The 18,225-nt window shown below is 44.3% G+C and overlaps 1 protein-coding gene across 1 annotated transcript in view; it reads right to left on the minus strand.

Annotated features, from left to right (window-relative positions):
- LOC124616705 overlaps positions 1-18,225 on the minus strand; it is a 78,436-nt gene that overhangs the window by 24,338 nt on the left and 35,873 nt on the right. The window contains exon 3 of the mRNA XM_047145049.1: positions 13,579-13,679. Within this exon, the coding sequence (XP_047001005.1) occupies positions 13,579-13,679 (101 nt within the window). The remainder of the gene's footprint in view (positions 1-13,578; positions 13,680-18,225) is intronic.

Here is an 18,225-nt window from a genome sequence, read left to right on the forward strand (position 1 = left end):
ATGCAAAGATCAGCACATTCCTCAAACTGGGGAACTATCAAGAATGGGGTTCCACAAGGGTCAGTCTTGGGTCCTTTGTTGTTCTTATTATATATTAATGACTTGCCATTCTATATTCATGAAGAGGCAAAGTTAGTTCTCTTTGCTGATGATACAAGTATAGTAATCACACCTGAGAAACAAGAATTAACTCATGAAATTGTCAATACTGTCTTTCAGAAAATTACTAAGTGGTTCCTTGTAAACGGACTCTCACTGAATTTTGATAAGACACAGTACATACAGTTCCGTACAGTGAATGGTATGACGCCATTAATAAATATAGACCTTAATCAGAAGCATATAGCTAAGGTAGAATATTCCAAATTTTTAGGTATGTCCATTGATGAGAGATTAAATTGGAAGAAACACATTGATGATCTGCTGAAACGTTTGAGTTCAGCTACTTATGCAATAAGGGTCATTGCAAATTTTGGTGATAAGCATCTTAGTAAATTAGCTTACTACGCCTATTTTCACTCATTGCTTTCATATGGCATCATATTTTGGGGTAATTCATCACTGAGGAATAAAGTATTTATTGCACAGAAGCGTGTAATCAGAATAATAGCTGGAGTCCACCCAAGATCATCCTGCAGACATTTATTTAAGGATCTAGGGATATTCACAGTAGCTTCTCAGTATATATACTCTCTTATGAAATTTGTTATTAACAACCAAACCCAATTCAAAAGTAATAGCAGTGTGCATAACTACAATACTAGGAGAAAGGACGATCTTCACTATTCAAGATTAAATCTAACTTTGGCACAGAAAGGGGTGAATTATACTGGCACTAAAGTCTTTGGTCACTTACCAAATAGTATCAAAAGTCTGACAGATAACCAACAAGTATTTAAGAAGAAATTAAAAGAATTTCTGAATGACAACTCCTTCTACTCCACAGAGGAATTTTTAGATATAAATTAAGAAAAAAAATAAAAAATAAAAATAAAAAAACACAAAAAAATAAAGTTGTTATATTAACTTAAGTATGTTGTTAAATTAACCTAATTATGTCATGTATTGGAAAATTCGACTCGTTCCACATCATTACGAAATATCGTATTCATGATCCATGGAACTAGTGTTAATCTAATCTAATCTAATCTGTGAAGGGATGGAAGATCTTCTAAGTCGTAATGATTTGTGTCTTATCCGTGCTGACGCTACGAGGAAAAGAGCGAGGGTGCTCTCAGCTATGACTGCCTTAGGTCTATCCACATAGCGAGCAATAGAAGACCACAGAAAGAAACGGCTTTTTTTTAAAAAGAAGGGTTCTGTAACTAGAAAAAAGTACAGAAAAATTCAAAATAAAAAACGAGCAGAGTCTCTTTTATCGAGTGTCTGAATTATTCAGCAACGTGAAAGCAGCACGCCTGCGATCGGCCCAGTCACGTGGCATTTGCTGGCCGTTCAGAAGAAAGCTACAACCGCTTTACTAGTGACCATCAGTTCACTCAGGTTCCGGATCGAACAAGAAACACAGCTCTCAGTGAGAGGAATGACGATGTACCAAAACTAAAGATCCGGCTGAAGTGTTGTGACACTTGTATGATGCTAACGACACAAAACGAAATACAGGAAATTATGGCTTACGCGATCCAGTAAGGCATTGTGCAACTAATAAAAACATTTCTATTTTCCACAATAATGGTAGAATCAACGACGGAAGTTTCTCACCACGAGCAGATGACTCCTGTTTTATGAAGGACAATCTAAAAGTTTGCCTTTGAGGGCGTTGCTGCAGCGTGTAATCAGCATAGCGTGATTCCCATGCGGGTTGTTAAATTATGATCACAGCCCACCACCACATTGGATGCCTCCTGGTGGCGCTGCGGGCACGTGACGTGGTAACCAAAGTACATGGTGTGCCATTTCTCTGGCGCTTTGCGTATCCGGCACTATCGATAGCGACCTGTATTTCTGTTTCCGTCTGGTTCAGCCTGCGCAGGCGCTGAGGCAGCTGCTGCCCTCTGGAGCGTTTTTCGCGGGGGGCCGCGCGCGCTCGGCTCGGCAGTTGGATTCGCACCGAGCTGGTGGTATTTTGCCTTCCACCCCGGCACGGAGGTGTGGTCTCGTTGTTGGCGGGCCTCGTTGATTTGGGCACTGGGCAGTGTGGCGTGTTGATGATGTGGTGTAGTGGACAACTGATGGATTCTCGCACGGGATCGCTCGAGGTTCCCAGCCTCTGAAAAGGGTGCCACGTTATCGCTTGGTTTTCCGCACCCAGGAGTGGTAAGGACTGCAGGGCAGGTATTCTGTGTGTTTGCTCTATCCGGTCTGCGTGGCGGGGTTCGTTTCACCTTACTTCACCTTACGTCAGCTGTTGTTTATATTTTCTGTGTGATTCCGTTTTAGCCGGAGTCTGGGTGTCGAGTTTTCTGCTGGTGTGCACCCGGTCGTCGCCCCTGTTTTCCCGCCCGGGGGGCAGCCGTATCTGTTGGTGGGAATTATTTAGCAGTGTGTGTTTTGCGTGGACCCGGTGTGCTCACGCGCCCTGATTCTGAGTTGGAATTACGGTGGTCACGCTGGCTCGGTTGCTGGAGTGTGTGTTATTACTTTTCTGGCTTGCAGGGGACTGTGCGTGCGCCTGTTCCGTTGTGATGTTGCTGCAGTCTGATATTTTTGTGTGTGCTTGTTAAGTTGCTAGCAATTGCTTTTAGCCATGTGTTTACTTATTTCATTTAAATTGCTGGGCATTGTCATTTGTCTGTTCTTTTACCTTTATTTAGTTGTAGTGTCAATTAAGCCTAAGACAATGTCCAAGATGCTAGCAATTGATTTTAGCCTCGTGTGTACTTAATCCTATTTAAATTCTTTGGCATTGGCATTTGCTTGTTCTTTTACTCTTATTTATTTGTTGTGCCAGTTAGCCCTAAGATGATGTCAGACCTTGGTACTTTATTTTGGCTACTAGCGCTCAGGTGCAATATTGGAGGGGCTATCCCGGATTGGTCATTAATTGAGAGCTTTTTTATACTGTATTTTTAGTAGTAGGTTTGGCAAGTGCACTTGTGTAGGGTATTTATTGTGTTTACTCCTGCCCCCCCTTCTTACTCCTTCATGTAAACTGATTTTGGCAAGATTGCTAGGTGGCCTGTGTTATTACGTATGTAAGTTTGCCCGCTGCTGTAGTCGTAACATTTGACCGGCAAGTGGTCCATGTTGGCGAAAGTTTGAATGTGTTTTGCGCTGTTGATGTTGGGCCTTGCCGTACGTATATTTAGTCATGTATGTGTTGTTGTGTTAAGGATTTTAGGGCATTTTTAATTAAGATACCTGTTAAAATTTTATCACTCTTTTAAAGAAGGTATAGGAAGGAGTAACTTCAACTGAAAATTTAATTCTAAATTATATATTTGTGCTTCACATTTAAAAATTTAACTGTATTAGGTGAAAGTATGTAGTTTAATGCACAACGATTATTTGTTAATGTATCAAATTCTAAACAGTTTTGAAGTTTCTGTTTACCTGTGGTATGTAACATGTTTATTACCTCATATTGTAAGCAACTTGATTTGTTTGTGTCACTCTCATTTTTAAGCAACAGTGTAATTTATTATAATTCATTAATTGTTTTGGGGAAATAAATCTTGAATTGTATGTCCCCTTTTCATTTTCATTAACCGAATCCCATCCAAATCGTCCGCTCACATGGGCAGGATATCACCCTAGACAAGATGTAGGCTGCAAATGGAGAAATCCATTGAGATAAGCGACTTTGACAAAGGGCAGATTATTATTACGCAGAACCTGTAAATTAGTGTCTCGAAAATGGCGAAGCTGGTCGATCGTGTTCACGTGCTATTGTCGTGAGCATCTGCTGAAAGAGGTGAGAGGTGCATTCAAGTTCTAAGGCCTCCGATTTTTTTTCTCCAGACTGGAAAGAGATAGAAACATGCGCATTGTTTTAAAATGAGGCCACGTTCATTGTCAATACACCCCAGAGATGGCAGCACCGTACGGCAGATGGAAATTTACTGCCAGCGGCGAGAATGAGAACTGTTTTAAATACTTAAAATGACGACGTTTTCCTTACTTGAACAGCGTGCAATCATTCGTTTTCTGAATTTGCATGGTGTGAAACCAATTGAAATTCAACAGTTGAAGGAGACATGTGTTGATGGAGTTATGGATGTGTCGAAAGTGTGTTCGTGGGTGCGACAGTTTAATGAAGGCAGAGCATCATGTGACAAGAAACCGAAACAACCTCGGGCTCACACAAGCCGGTCTGATGACACGATTGAGAAAGTGGAGAGAATTGTTTTGGGGGATCGCCAAATGACTGTTGAACAGATCGCCTCCAGAGTTGGCATTTCTGTGGGTTCTGTGCACACAATCCTGCATGACGACCTGAAAATGCGAAAAGTGTCATCCTGGTGGGTGCCACGAATGCTGACGGACGACCACATGGCTGCCCATGTGCCATGTTGCCAAGCAATGTTGACGCGCAACGAAAGCATGAATGGGACTTTTTTTCGTCGGTTGTGACAATGGATGAGACGTGGATGCCATTTTTCAATCCGGAAACAAAGCGCCAGTCAGCTCAATGGAAGCACACAGATTCACCACCACCAAAAAAATTTCGGGTAACCGCCAGTGCTGAAAAAATGATGGTGTCCATGTTCTGGGACAGCGAGGGCGTAATCCTTACCCATTGCGTTCCAAAGGGCACTACGGTAACAGGTGCATCCTACGAAAATGTTTTGAAGAACAAATACCTTCCTGCACTGCAACAAAACCGTCCGGGATGGGCTGCGCGTGTGCTGTTTCACCAAGACAATGCAGCCGCACATCGAGCTAACGTTACGCAACAGTTTCTTCGTGATAACAACTTTGAAGTGATTCCTCATGCTCCCTACTCACCTGACCTGGCTCCTAGTGACTTTTGGCTTTTTCCAACAATGAAAGACACTCTCCGTGGCCGCACATTCACCAGCCGTGCTGCTATTGCCTCAGCGATTTTCCAGTGTTCAAAACAGACTCCTAAAGAAGCCTTCGCCGTTGCCATGTAATCATGGCGTCAGCGTTGTGAAAAATGTGTACGTCTGCAGGGCGATTACGTCGAGAAGTAACGCCAGTTTCATCGATTTCGGGTGAGTAGTTAATTAGAAAAAAAATCGGAGGCCTTAGAACTTGAATGCACCTCGTAGGACATAGAAGCTACCATTAGGCGTTAAATGGCTGGACGTTCATGACTCTTCACAGAAAATCGGGATCGGAGGCATGTCTGCTCTGTAGAGTAGGACAGATGGTGATCTGTGGCTTCTCTGTCGAAAGAACATAATACTGGTGCACGCACAAGTGTTTCAGAGCAGACTGTTCATCGTATATTGTTGAACGTGGAATTCCACAGTAGACCACCCCTCCGTGTTCACATGTTGACCCAACAACATCGTCAATTACGATTGCATTGGGCACGGGACAGTATTTGACCGTCTATCAGCGGAAACGTCTCGGCTTTTCGGGTGAATCAAATTTTTGCTATACTAGGTCGATGGTCGTCTCCACAAACGCCGTCATCGAAGTGAACGAGGGCTTGAACCGAGCAGCACACCACGGACACAGGCTGCTTGGAGTAGTTATTTATTTCAAGTTTCTGCTGACAGTCACTTTTTATTTTATGCTTAATCTAACATAATGCAACGCGTTTCAAACATGTTTTGTTCATCTTCAGGCGTTTATACATACATACATACATACATAGAGAAATGTTACTTAAAAATAAATAGTCTTAAACTAGATTAATCTAGAACACTTTGTCCATTGTTTTTTACTGTAGCTGCTGGTGTGGCCATTACACCAGTAATGCGAGTGAAGCAGCAAGATTATGAAATTGTAAGTGATCAACTGTCATATAAAAGCCTTTCACACTATTTTCGTAACACATAACTGATGCAAATCTATCTGCATCCTATACAGGCTGTGATATACATAATCAACCACAAGGAAGAAAACCAGCAGAAGACATCACTGATTTCGATTTATAGTCATACACTGCCCCCCTCTTTCCACCCAAATGCCACACCAGCAGCTACAGTAAAAAAACTGTTCTAGATTAATCTAATTTAAGACTGTTTATTTTTAAGTAACATTTGTCTATGTATGTATGTACGTATAAACGCCTGAAGATGAACAAAACACGTTCGAAGAGCGTTGCATTATGTTAGATTAAGCATAAAATAAAAAGTGACTGTTAGCAGAAACTTGAAATAAATAATTATCCCACACAGTCACGGTTCACAAACATAGCCACTACGGCTGAAAATAATTATGCTCGGAGTAGTATTATGCTAAGGGAGACATTCTCCTGCGCTTGCATGGGATCTGTGGTAGTAATCGAAGACACCGTGCCACCTGCATCCCTTCATGCTTGATGTCTTCCCCGACGGCGATGTCATCTTTCAGCAGTATAATTGTCCGTGTCTCGGAGACATAACCGTGCTACAATGGTCGGAGGAAAATTACAGTGAACTCAGTTTGGTGTCTCGGCGAACAAATCGCCTGGTGTAAATCCTATGGAACTCATCTGGGTCTCTACCGGGTCCCATCAGCGCGTGCACAGACCAGCGGCCCGTTATTTACGCGAATTACATGACCTGTGCGTAGATATCTAGTGCCACATACGAGGGTCACTCCGAAAGATATGCACACTATTTTTTTAAATCCATCTTTTATTCTACATGTCTGAAAGTTTTACAGTGTGTAGATACATCCTTTAGGAACAATATTTTCATTTCTCCATATAATTTCCATCCCTCTCAGCTGCCTTACGCCATCTTGGAACCAGCGCCTGTATACCCGCACAGTAAAATTCTGGACAAGCCTGTTGGAGCCACTGTTTGGCACCGTGCACAAGGGAGTCATCATCTTCAAACCTTGTTCCACGAAGAGAGTCTTTCAGTTTCCCAAAGAGATGATAGTCACATGGAGCCAGGTCAGAACTGTAAGGCGGGTGTTTCAGTGTTGTCCATCCGAGTTTTGTGATCGCTTCCATGGCTTTTTGACTGACATGTGGCCGTGCATTGTCGTGCAACAGCAAAATATCCTGCTTTTGCCGATGTGGTCGAACACGACTCGGTCGAGCTTCAAGTTTCTTCAGTGTCGTCACATATGCAACAGAATTTATGGTGGTTCCACTTGGCATGATGTCCAGAAACAAGAGTCCTGCGGAATCGAAAAACACTGTAGCCATAACTTTTCCAGAAGAAGGTGTGGTTTGAATTTTTTTTCTTGGGTCAATTTGCATGATGCCACTCCATTGATTGCCTCTTCGTCTGTGGTGAAAAATGATGGAGCCATGTTTCATCACCTGTCACAATTCTTCCAAGAAATTTATCTCCACCATTCTCGTACTGTTCCAAAAGTTCGCTGCATACCGTTTTTCTTGTTTCTTTGTGAGCCACTGTCAACATCCTGGGAATCCACCTAGCACAAACCTTTTTTAACGCCAACACTTTCAGTATTCTGCAAACACTTCCTTCCCCTATCCCAACATAGCGTGACAATTCGTTCACTGTGATGCGTCTGTCAGCAGTCACCAATTCGTTAACTCTCTGCACATTGTCTGGAGTGTGTGCAGTACGGGGCTTGCTGCTGCGAGGACAATCCTCAAGATTGCTGTGCCCGCTCTCATCACGTAACCTGCTTGCCCACTGACTAACTGTACTGCGATCGACAGCAGCATCTCCATACACCTCTTTCAACCTCTTGTGGATGTTTCCCACTGTCTCGTTTTCACAGCACAGGAATTCTATGACAGCACGTTGCTTCTGACGAACGTCAAGTGTAGCAGCCATCTTGAAGACATGCTGTGACGGCGCCACTCACGGGAACAGGTTGAACTAAGTTTGAAAACAAGCGGGAAGGATGTATCTACACACTGTGTGCATCTCTTTTGGAGTGACCCTCGTATCTCCACAAACGCACTGACAAACAGTCAGATGCCTGATACGCAGAATCAGCGATGTATTTCGTTCCAAAGACTGGCATAAAAGCTGTTGACCAGGTGGTCATAACGTTTTGGCTCATCAGTGTTTATGCATCAGCATGTAGACAAGGGATCAGTGCAGCATTAGCGTCTTTCAGGCCGGCCATTGTGGCCGAGCGGCCTTAGGCGCTAAAGTCGAGAACCATGCTGCTGCTACGATAGCAGGTTCGAATCCTGCCTCGGGCATGGATGTGTGTGTTGTCCTTAGGTTAGTTAGGTTTAAGCAGTTCTACGTCTGGGGTACTGAAGACCTCAGATGTTAAGTCCCACAGTGCTTAGAGCCATTTGAAGCATTTGAACGTCTTTCGGGCGTGCATGCGACGAATGCAGAAACGTGAACTATGGAACCGTTATTGTCAAATACGTCCAAACAGGACCAACGTGCTGTTATTTCTATCTTGGCTGCCGAAGGCAAACACCGGTAGACATCTGTTGGAGGATTAAGAATGGGTTTGGGGCAGCATGTCTGTAGAAAACCACCCTTGTGGAATGGTGCGCCAAGTTCCGTGCGGCTTCATGATAACGCACGTTCCCTTATCACAGATGTTATAACGCAAAAATTACGCCAACTAGAGTGGGAGACACTCGAGAAATCGCCCTATGGTCTTGATCTCTCCCCACGCAATTATCACGCCTTCGGTCCCTTAGAAAAGGCCTTGATGGGTCGACGACCAATGTCGGACGAGGCCATGCAACAAGCAAGCAAGGGAATGGACACAGCGTTTTTCCAAACGAACATCTTCAGCCTGGTTCGTCGGCGGGATGATTGCCTCAGTGCTCTTGGCGATTTTGCTCTATTGGAATTCAGATTCTGAATTGGACAGCCTTCGAATGGAAACTTTTTGATTGCCCCTTATGTGTCGCGTCAATCCTGAGATATTCGAAATAAAAGACCTTTTTCTGGTTTTATACAGTCCGCAGGACTGCGGCGCACAAACGCTGGGAACTACCATTAAAGATATTTTTCTAAGATTCACATTAGAAATGAAGATTCTACGCATCCATCGATTTGATGGTGCAGCTAGTATGATTTGGCGGAACGATCGTGTGAAGGAAATACTTCTAAAAGACCAGCCATTTCACCTGTTGCTGTAGGTACTTTTGGGTTGGTTGCAGTACTCGTGTCATCTGCGAAGAAACTAATTCTGCTCGTTTTATATTACATGGAAGATCGTCAACATATATAAAACAATAGTGGATGTAAGACTGATCCTTGTGGAACCGTGATTTCTCCACAGTCCAAGTAATCCTCCCCACTTACAAAGGCTGGATTATCAAGTGCAACTTCTTACATTCTTTTGATTAGATATGATATTACCCTGTAGTTGGCTGTTCCACTAGTTCCACAAGACCTCATAGGATGATCCTCACAGTCAAATGATTTCGATAGGTTACAGAAAATACCAACCAGTGCTTGTTTCTCATTTAATACGAGGGTTGGAACTTAAATAGTGGCAACTATTTATTCACATTGGATATAAAAGAGTTACATGTTTGCACCTGTTACTGTCCTTCAATGTAGTCACCAGCGTTGTGCAGAACCCGTTGCCAGCGATGTGGAAGGCGTAGTATACCGTTAACAGAGCCTGTTCTGTTGATGGTGCGAATGGAGCGGTCTACTGCCTGTCGAATCTCTGTAGCAGTTCTGAAGCGAATGCCACGAAGTGGTTCCTTCATCTTCGGAATCAAATCAAAGTGACAAGGAGTATGGTGGATGGTACAGTACTTCCCAGTCCCATCGACCGAACAGAGCAGCCACAGCTTGCGCTTATGCGCCCGCGCATTGTCGTGCAAAATGATGGGTGGGTTGCGCAGAAAGTGTCGCCGCTTCTTTCGCAAAGCATTATGGGCCGCCGTGAAAGTCGAAAGAGCGTCGGAGCCCCAGTATTGTGAAGGTTATGGTGATTCTCGTATACGAGTGTGATGATGTTATCCTAACGCATTACATTCCTCCACAGCAGACCATCAATGCAGAGTATTACTGTTCGTTTTTTGGAGCATCACCTGCGAGCAGCTCTGCGACGCTTTCCGCGTAACCCACCAATCATTTTGCACAATAATGCGCCGGTGCATACAGCGCAAGCTGAGGCTGCTCTGTTCGGTCGATGGGATATAGTTAAGTCAGAGACAGGTAGGATCAAAAGTGAGGAGGAACAAATAGCTCTAAAAATAAATGAAACCCTGGTAACAAACGCATGTTGTGTTGCAAACCATTCAAACAAGTATTTTGTCTCTGTTACTGATAGCATGGGGTTGTCAGGTTCAGTATATAATGCAGTAGAATTTCTGAGACCAGTGCACACAAGCAATCTCATTAAAATGGAACTGACACTTACTTCACCCAAAGAAATAGAATCCATCATAAAGTCCTTGAAATCAAAGCATTCTAGTGGTTATGATAGCATATCAACAAAGTTAATAAAAGAGTGTTCATGTGAGCTTAGTCATATCTTAAGTTATTTGTGTAATCAATCACTTGTCACAGGAACATTCCCAGACTGGCTTAAATATGCTGAAGTTATACCTCTCCACAAGAAAGAGGACAAAGAAATGCTGTCAAATTACCGACCGATCTCACTTTTGCCAGCTTTTTCAAAAATCTTTGAAAAGGTTATGTTCAAGCATCTACTTAAGCACCTTAGTGAAAACAACATACTGTCAAAATCACAGTTTGGGTTTCTTAAGGGTTCTGATATTGAGCAAGCTATTTACACTTACAGCGAAAATGTCCTTAATTCATTTCACAACAAATTAGAGGCAACTGGCATATTCTGTGACCTGTCAAAGGCGTTTGACCGTGTGAATCACAGAATTCTTTTAAGTAAATTAAAATATTATGGCGTCACTGGTAGTGCTGCAAAGTGGTTTCAGTCATATCTTACTAATAGAAAACAAAGGGTGTCATTACATAACACTTCAGCAGTAGGCAATCAGGCATCATCTGACTGGGAAGAAATTACATGTGGTGTTCCCCAAGGTTCCATACTAGGTCCATTGCTGTTTCTTGTGTATATTAATGACCTGTCATCTGTTGCATTACCAGATGCCAAGTTTGTCTTATTTGCAGATGATACAAACATTGCAATAAATAGTAAATCAAATATAAATTTAGAAAGGGTAGCTAATCAAATTTTTACTGACATTAATAAGTGGTTCATAGCCAATTCACTGTAATTAAACTTTGAAAAGACCCACTATATGCAGTTCAGAACTTCCAAGAGATTTCCTTCTGGTGTGTGTATAAAATATGATGACATGGAAATAGGAGAAGTTGAGAGTGTAAACTTCTTGGGATTACAACTTGACAGTAAGTACAGTTGAGAGCAATATACTAACGAACTGCTAAAGCACCTAAACAAGTCAGTGTTTTCAATGCTAATGATGTCAGACATAGGAGACATAAATATAAAAAAACTGGCATATTTTGCTCATTTTCACTCCATTATGTCATATGGTATCATATTTGGGGGTAACTCCACAAACAGGGAAAAAAGTTTTAGAAGTACAGAAGTGTATAATAAGAGTAATGAGTAGTGTAAATCCAAGAACATCATGTCGAAACCTATTCAAAGAATTGGGCATATTAACCACAGCTTCTCAGTATATTTATTCCTTAATGATGTTTGTTGTAAATAATACATCTCTTTTTCCAACTAACTGCTTAGTACATAGTATCAATACTAGGAATAAAACAATATACATAAATATTTAAAATCACTTGCTCTTGCTCAGAAAGGAGTCCAGTATTCAGCAACACATATTTTCAATAAGTTACCAGCAATCATTAAGAGTTGAGTTTGAGAAAAGGCACAATTTGAACATAATTTAAAAGAATTTTTGGCGGCCAACTCCTTCTATTCCATCCATGAGTTTCTCAACAAGTGCAGTAGACCATTTTAATGAAAATATGTTATACTTTAATTTTTGACAATACTTGGTTGTAACAGCCAAGTAACTACCTACTGTGTGAATGATGGATGTATGGAAAGCAGATGTAAGTCTTAACTCTGTAAATAGTGGAAGTTTAATTTTAAATCTTGTACATAATCTGACTGTTGTTAACTGAGGATCACTGAAATGAGTAATTTATTTTAATTTTTGACAATACTTGGTTGTAATAGCCAAGAAACTAGCAAAGATCTGAATAATGGATTTAATGAAAGCAGATGTAAGTATTAAACTTGTAAATATTAGAAGTTTAAATTTAATCCATGTTCACAATTTTACTGTTTATCGACTGAGGATCATTAAAATTAATGAAACTCAAGTTTTTCTAATTACATCTACATCTACATCTACATCTATACTCCGCGAGCCACCTTACGGTATGTGGCGGAGGGTACTTATTGTACCACTATCTGATCCCCCCTTCCCTGTTCCATTCACGAATTGTGCGTGGGAAGAACGACTGCTTGTAAGTCTCCGTATTTGCTCTAATTTCTCGGATCTTTTCGTTGTGATCATTACGCGAGATATATGTGGGCGGTAGTAATATGTTGCCCATCTCTTCCCGGAATGTGCTCTCTCGTAATTTCGATAATAAACCTCTCCGTATTGCGTAACGCCTTTCTTGAAGTGTCCGCCACTGGAGCTTGTTCAGCATCTCCGTAACGCTCTCGCGCTGACTAAATGTCCCCATGACGAATCGCGCTGCTTTTCGCTGGATCATGTCTATCTCTTCTATTAATCCAACCTGGTAAGGGTCCCATACTGATGAGCAATACTCGAGAATCGGACGAACAAGCGTTTTGTAAGCTACTTCTTTCGTCGATGAGTCACATTTTCTTAGAATTCTTCCTATGAATCTCAACCTGGCGCCTGCTTTTCCCACTATTTGTTTTATGTGATCATTCCACTTCAGATCGCTCCGGATAGTAACTCCTAAGTATTTTACGGTCGTTACCGCTTCCAATGATTTACCACCTATGGCATAATCGTACTGGAATGGATTTCTGCCCCTATGTATGCGCATTATATTACATTTTTGTAATGTGTTTATCTGGCATGTTCCACACCCAGGAGGATTCCCTCTTTTATGGGTCTATGGAATGAATAATTAATCTAATCCAATCTAATCTGAAGTACTGTACCATCCACCATACTCCCCGGACTTAAGTCCTTGTCACGTTGATTTGATTCCGAAAATGAAGGAACCACTTCGTCGCATTCGATTCAGAACTGTTCCAGATATTCGACAGGCAGTAGACCGCTCCATACGCACCATCATCAGAACAGGCTCTGCTGACGGAATACTACGCCTTCCACATCGCTGGCAACGGGTTCTGCAAAACGCTGGTGACTACTTTGAAGGACAGTAACAGGTGCAAACATGTAACTCTTTTATATCCGTTGTGAATAAATAGTTGCCACTATTTGTGTTCCAACCCACGTACTTATAAAATCGGTGACTATTCGTATAAATGGTGGTATGTCTAAGTCAGTTGTTCATGAGTGTGTTTGAGTGTAGTCCGTATGGGAAGCTGTTGCTGTTGGCGTTGCTTTTAGCCGACGTAAGAAGGCAGTTCCCGCTCAGGCTGTTGACTTACCTCGTCGTCCACAGCAGATGTAGCAGATTGTGATGCACGTGACGCAGATGAAAGCTATGACGGCTACCAGTGCCACCACCATCCACGCCAGACCCCACTGTCTGCAAACACGAAAACAGTGCTCTATGTATTACAGTGTCCAGGGTCTACGTTGTGCAGTATCATTCAAAGAAATATTTAGAGCAAAAGAAGAACAATGCACATCGGATGCTTTGCATGGTACTGGGACCAGTCACTTTCTAATGCTTTTCTGAAACACCTCCATGTTTCCAGTAGGCAGGTCACCTTATTTTTTTATAACACATGCTAGGACAGTGGCGCCGGTAGTACACTCCTGGAAATTGAAATAAGAACACCGTGAATTCATTGTTCCAGGAAGGGGAAACTTTATTGACACATTCCTGGGGTCAGATACATCACATGATCACACTGACAGAACCACAGGCACATAGACACAGGCAACAGAGCATGCACAATGTCGGCACTAGTACAGTGTATATCCACCTTTCGCAGCAATGCAGGCTGCTATTCTCCCATGGAGACGATCGTAGAGATGCTGGATGTAGTCCTGTGAAACGGCTTGCCATGCCATTTCCACCTGGCGCCTAAGTTGTACCAGCGTTCGTGCTGGACGTGCAGACTACGTGAGACGACGCTTCATCCAGTCCCAAACATGCTCAATGGGGGACAGATCCGGAGATCTGGCTGGCCAGGGTAGTTGACGTACACCTTCTAGAGCACGTTGGGTGGCACGGGATACATGCGGACGTGCATTGTCCTGTTGGAACAGCAAGTTCCCTTGCCGGTCTAGGAATGGTAGAACGATGGGTTCGATGACGGTTTGGATGTACCGTGCACTATTCAGTGTCCCCTCGACGATCACCAGTGGTGTACGGCCAGTGTAGGAGATCGCTCCCCACACCATGATGCCGGGTGTTGGCCCTGTGTGCCTCGGTCGTATGCAGTCCTGATTGTGGCGCTCACCTGCACGGCGCCAAACACGCATACGACCATCATTGGCACCAAGGCAGAAGCGACTCTCATCGCTGAAGACGACACGTCTCCATTCGTCCCTCCATTCACGCCTGTCGCGACACCACTGGAGGCGGGCTGCACGATGTTGGGGCGTGAGCGGAAGACGGCCTAACGGTGTGCGGGACCGTAGCCCAGCTTCATGGAGACGGTTGGGAATGGTCCTCGCCGATACCCCAGGAGCAACAGTGTCCCTAATTTGCTGGGAAGTGGCGGTGCGGTCCCCTACGGCACTGCGTAGGATCCTACGGTCTTGGCGTGCATCCGTGCGTCGCTGCGGTCCGGTCCCAGGTCGACGGGCACGTGCACCTTCCGCCGACCACTGGCGACAACATCGATGTACTGTGGAGACCTCACGCCCCACGTGTTGAGCAATTCGGCGGTACGTCCACCCGGCCTCCCGCATGCCCACTATACGCCCTAGCTCAAAGTCCGTCAACTGCACATACGGTTCACGTCCACGCTGTCGCGGCATGCTACCAGTGTTAAAGACTGCGATGGAGCTCCGTATGCCACGGCAAACTGGCTGACACTGACGGCGGCGGTGCACAAATGCTGCGCAGCTAGCGCCATTCGACGGCCAACACCGCGGTTCCTGGTGTGTCCGCTGTGCCGTGCGTGTGATCATTGCTTGTACAGCCCTCTCGCAGTGTCCGGAGCAAGTATGGTGGATCTGACACACCGGTGTCAATGTGTTCTTTTTTCCATTTCCAGGAGTGTAGTAGTTGGAATGCATTTAGGTTCCACCGTTCTAGGCACATAAATATATTTCAGGTTGAAACTTCCTGGAAGATTAAAACTATGTGCTGGACCGAGACTCGAACTCGGGACCTTTGCCCCCAGGCTGTGGCTAAGCCATATCTCCACAATATCCTTTCTTCCAGGTGTGGTGGTTCTGCAAAGTATGCTTTTGAGCTTCTGTGAAGTTTGGAAGGTAGGAGACGAGGTACTGGCGGAATTAATGTTGTGAGTACGGATCGTGAGTCGTGCTTCGGTAGCTCAGTTGGTAGAGCACTTGCCCGCGAAAGGCAAATGTCACGAGTTCGAGTCTCGGTCCAGCACACAGTTTTAATCTGCCAGGAAGTTTCATATCAGCGCACACTTCACTGCAGAGTGAAAATCTCATTCTGGATATTTCGGGTTGTTCGATAGTTCGTTGTAGGTCAACCAATAGTGGCCATGTCACGGACACGGGCGCGGGAAGCGAGAACGCTACCGCACGACCACGAGCGGCGGACACAAGCAGTTCTTGTTGGTACATTAGTAGCGTCTGTCTGACTTCTGTAGTAGTGTGAGGTGGAAACTGTTTCTTGCAGGAGCCAAAGGGTACTTGTTGGATCAGTCCATTGTGCAACTTGACAAAGTAAAAGCCAGACACTCACAACTGTTGGTACCGTCTATAAGCATTTTAGCCCAGTCCGTGGAAATCGACGCACTGTGTCTCCACACAGAAAGGCGTACCTCAGAGCACTGTGGTGAATTTACAGTAATAAATGGTAGTATTCAGCAGTATTTCCGTCCTGCATACTGTTTAACAACGCATTCCGAGAGACAAACGGGTCGTAAAAACTTAACTTATGAGGCTAAAACACTAAAATGTCTACCAATACAATAGCGACGTTCATCAAGTAAAATAAAATAAAAACACGTTGCGCCGAGATCCTCATGTTACATTACAATTGCAAGATCACATGTAAGCGCGAAATAAACCATGACAGATGTGAAAGGCTGGTACATTAATAACTGATGTAACCACTAGAATGTTGAATGCAAGCTTGCAAACATACTTGCATTGTGTTGTACAGGTGCCGGGTATCAGTTTATACACTACTGGCCATTAAATTTACTACACCACGAAGATGACGCGCTACAGACGCGAAATTTAACCGACACGAAGAAGATGCTGTGATATGCAAATGATTAGCTTTTCAGACCATTCACACAAGGTTGACGCCAGTGGCGACACCTACAACGTGCTGACATGAGGAAAGTTTCCAACCGATTTCTCATACACAAACAGCAGTTGACCGACGTTGCCTAGTGAAACGTTGTTGTGATGCCTCGTGTAAGGAGCAGAAATGCGTACCATCACGTTTCCGACTTAGCTAAAGGTCGGATTGTAGCGAATCACGATTGCGGTTTATCGTATCGCAACATTGCTGCTCGCGTTGGTCGAGATCCAATGACTGTTTACAGAATATGTAATCGGTGGGTTCAGGAGGGTAAAACGGAACGCCGTGCTGGATCCCAACGGCCTCGTAGTCCAGATGACAGGCATCTTATCCGCATGGCTGTAACGGATCGTGGAGCCACGTCTCGATCCCTGAGTCAGCAGATGGGGACGTTTGCAAGACAACAAACATCTGCACGAACAGTTCGACGATGTTTGCAGCAGCATGGACTATCAGCTCGGAGACCGTGGCTGCGGTTACCCTTGACGCTGCATCACAGACAGGAGCGCCTGCGATGGTGTACTCAACGACGAACCATGGTGCACGAATGGCAAAACGTCATTTTTTCGGATGAATCCTGGTTCTGTTTACAGCATCATGATGGTCGCATCCGTGTTTGGCGACATCGGGGTGAACGCACATCGGAAGCGTGTATTCGTCATCGCCATACTGGCGTATCACCCGGCGTGATGGATGGGGTGCCATTGGTTACAAGTCTCGGTCACCTCTTGTTCGCATTGACGGCACTTTGAACAGTGGACGTTACATTTCAGATGTGTTACGACCCGTGGCTCTACCCTTCATTCGATCCCTGTGAAACCCTACATTTCAGCAGGATAATGCACGACCGCATGTTGCAGGTCCTGTACGGGCCTTTCTGGATACAGAAAATGTTCGACTGCTGCCCTGACCATTTGAAAACGTTTGGTCAATGGTGGCCGAGCAACTGGCTCGTCACAATACGCCACTCACTACCCTTGACGAACTGTGGTATCGTGTTGAAGCTGCATGGGCAGCTGTACCATTACACCCCATCCAAGCTATGTTTGACTCAATGCCCAGGCGTATCAAGGCCGTTATTACGGCCAGAGGTGGTTGTTCTGGGTACTGATTCCTCAGGATCTATGCAGCCAAATTGCGTGAAAATGTAATCACATGTCAGTCCTAGTATAATATACTTGCCCAATGAATACCCGTTTATCATCTGCATTTCTTCTTGGTACAGCAATTTTAATGGCCAGTACTGTAGGATGAAGTGCATAGCTGTCGCACTTGATCGGCCAGTACAGGTAGCATTAATGGTGTTTGTGGCTAATGCTGGAGTCTTCGTCCAACGATGTCCCATATCTGGTCGACTGGAGACAGATTTGGTGATCGATCAGCAACACGTCGACAATCCGTAGAGTATGTCGGGTTACAACAGCGGTATCAAATGGCTCTGAGCACTATGGGACTTAACATCTGAGGTCATCAGTCCCCTAGAATTTAGAACTACTTAAACCTAACTAACCTAAGGACATCACACACATCCATGCCCGAGGCAGGATTCGAACCTGCGACCGTAGCGGTCGCGCGGTTCCAGACTGACGCGCCTAGAACCGCTCGGCCACACCGGCCGGCAACAGCGGTATCGTGACATGCTTTATCCTGTCGGAAAGTAGCC

Source organism: Schistocerca americana, chromosome 5, assembly GCF_021461395.2.
Source record: "Schistocerca americana isolate TAMUIC-IGC-003095 chromosome 5, iqSchAmer2.1, whole genome shotgun sequence".
Taxonomy (NCBI): domain Eukaryota; kingdom Metazoa; phylum Arthropoda; class Insecta; order Orthoptera; family Acrididae; genus Schistocerca; species Schistocerca americana.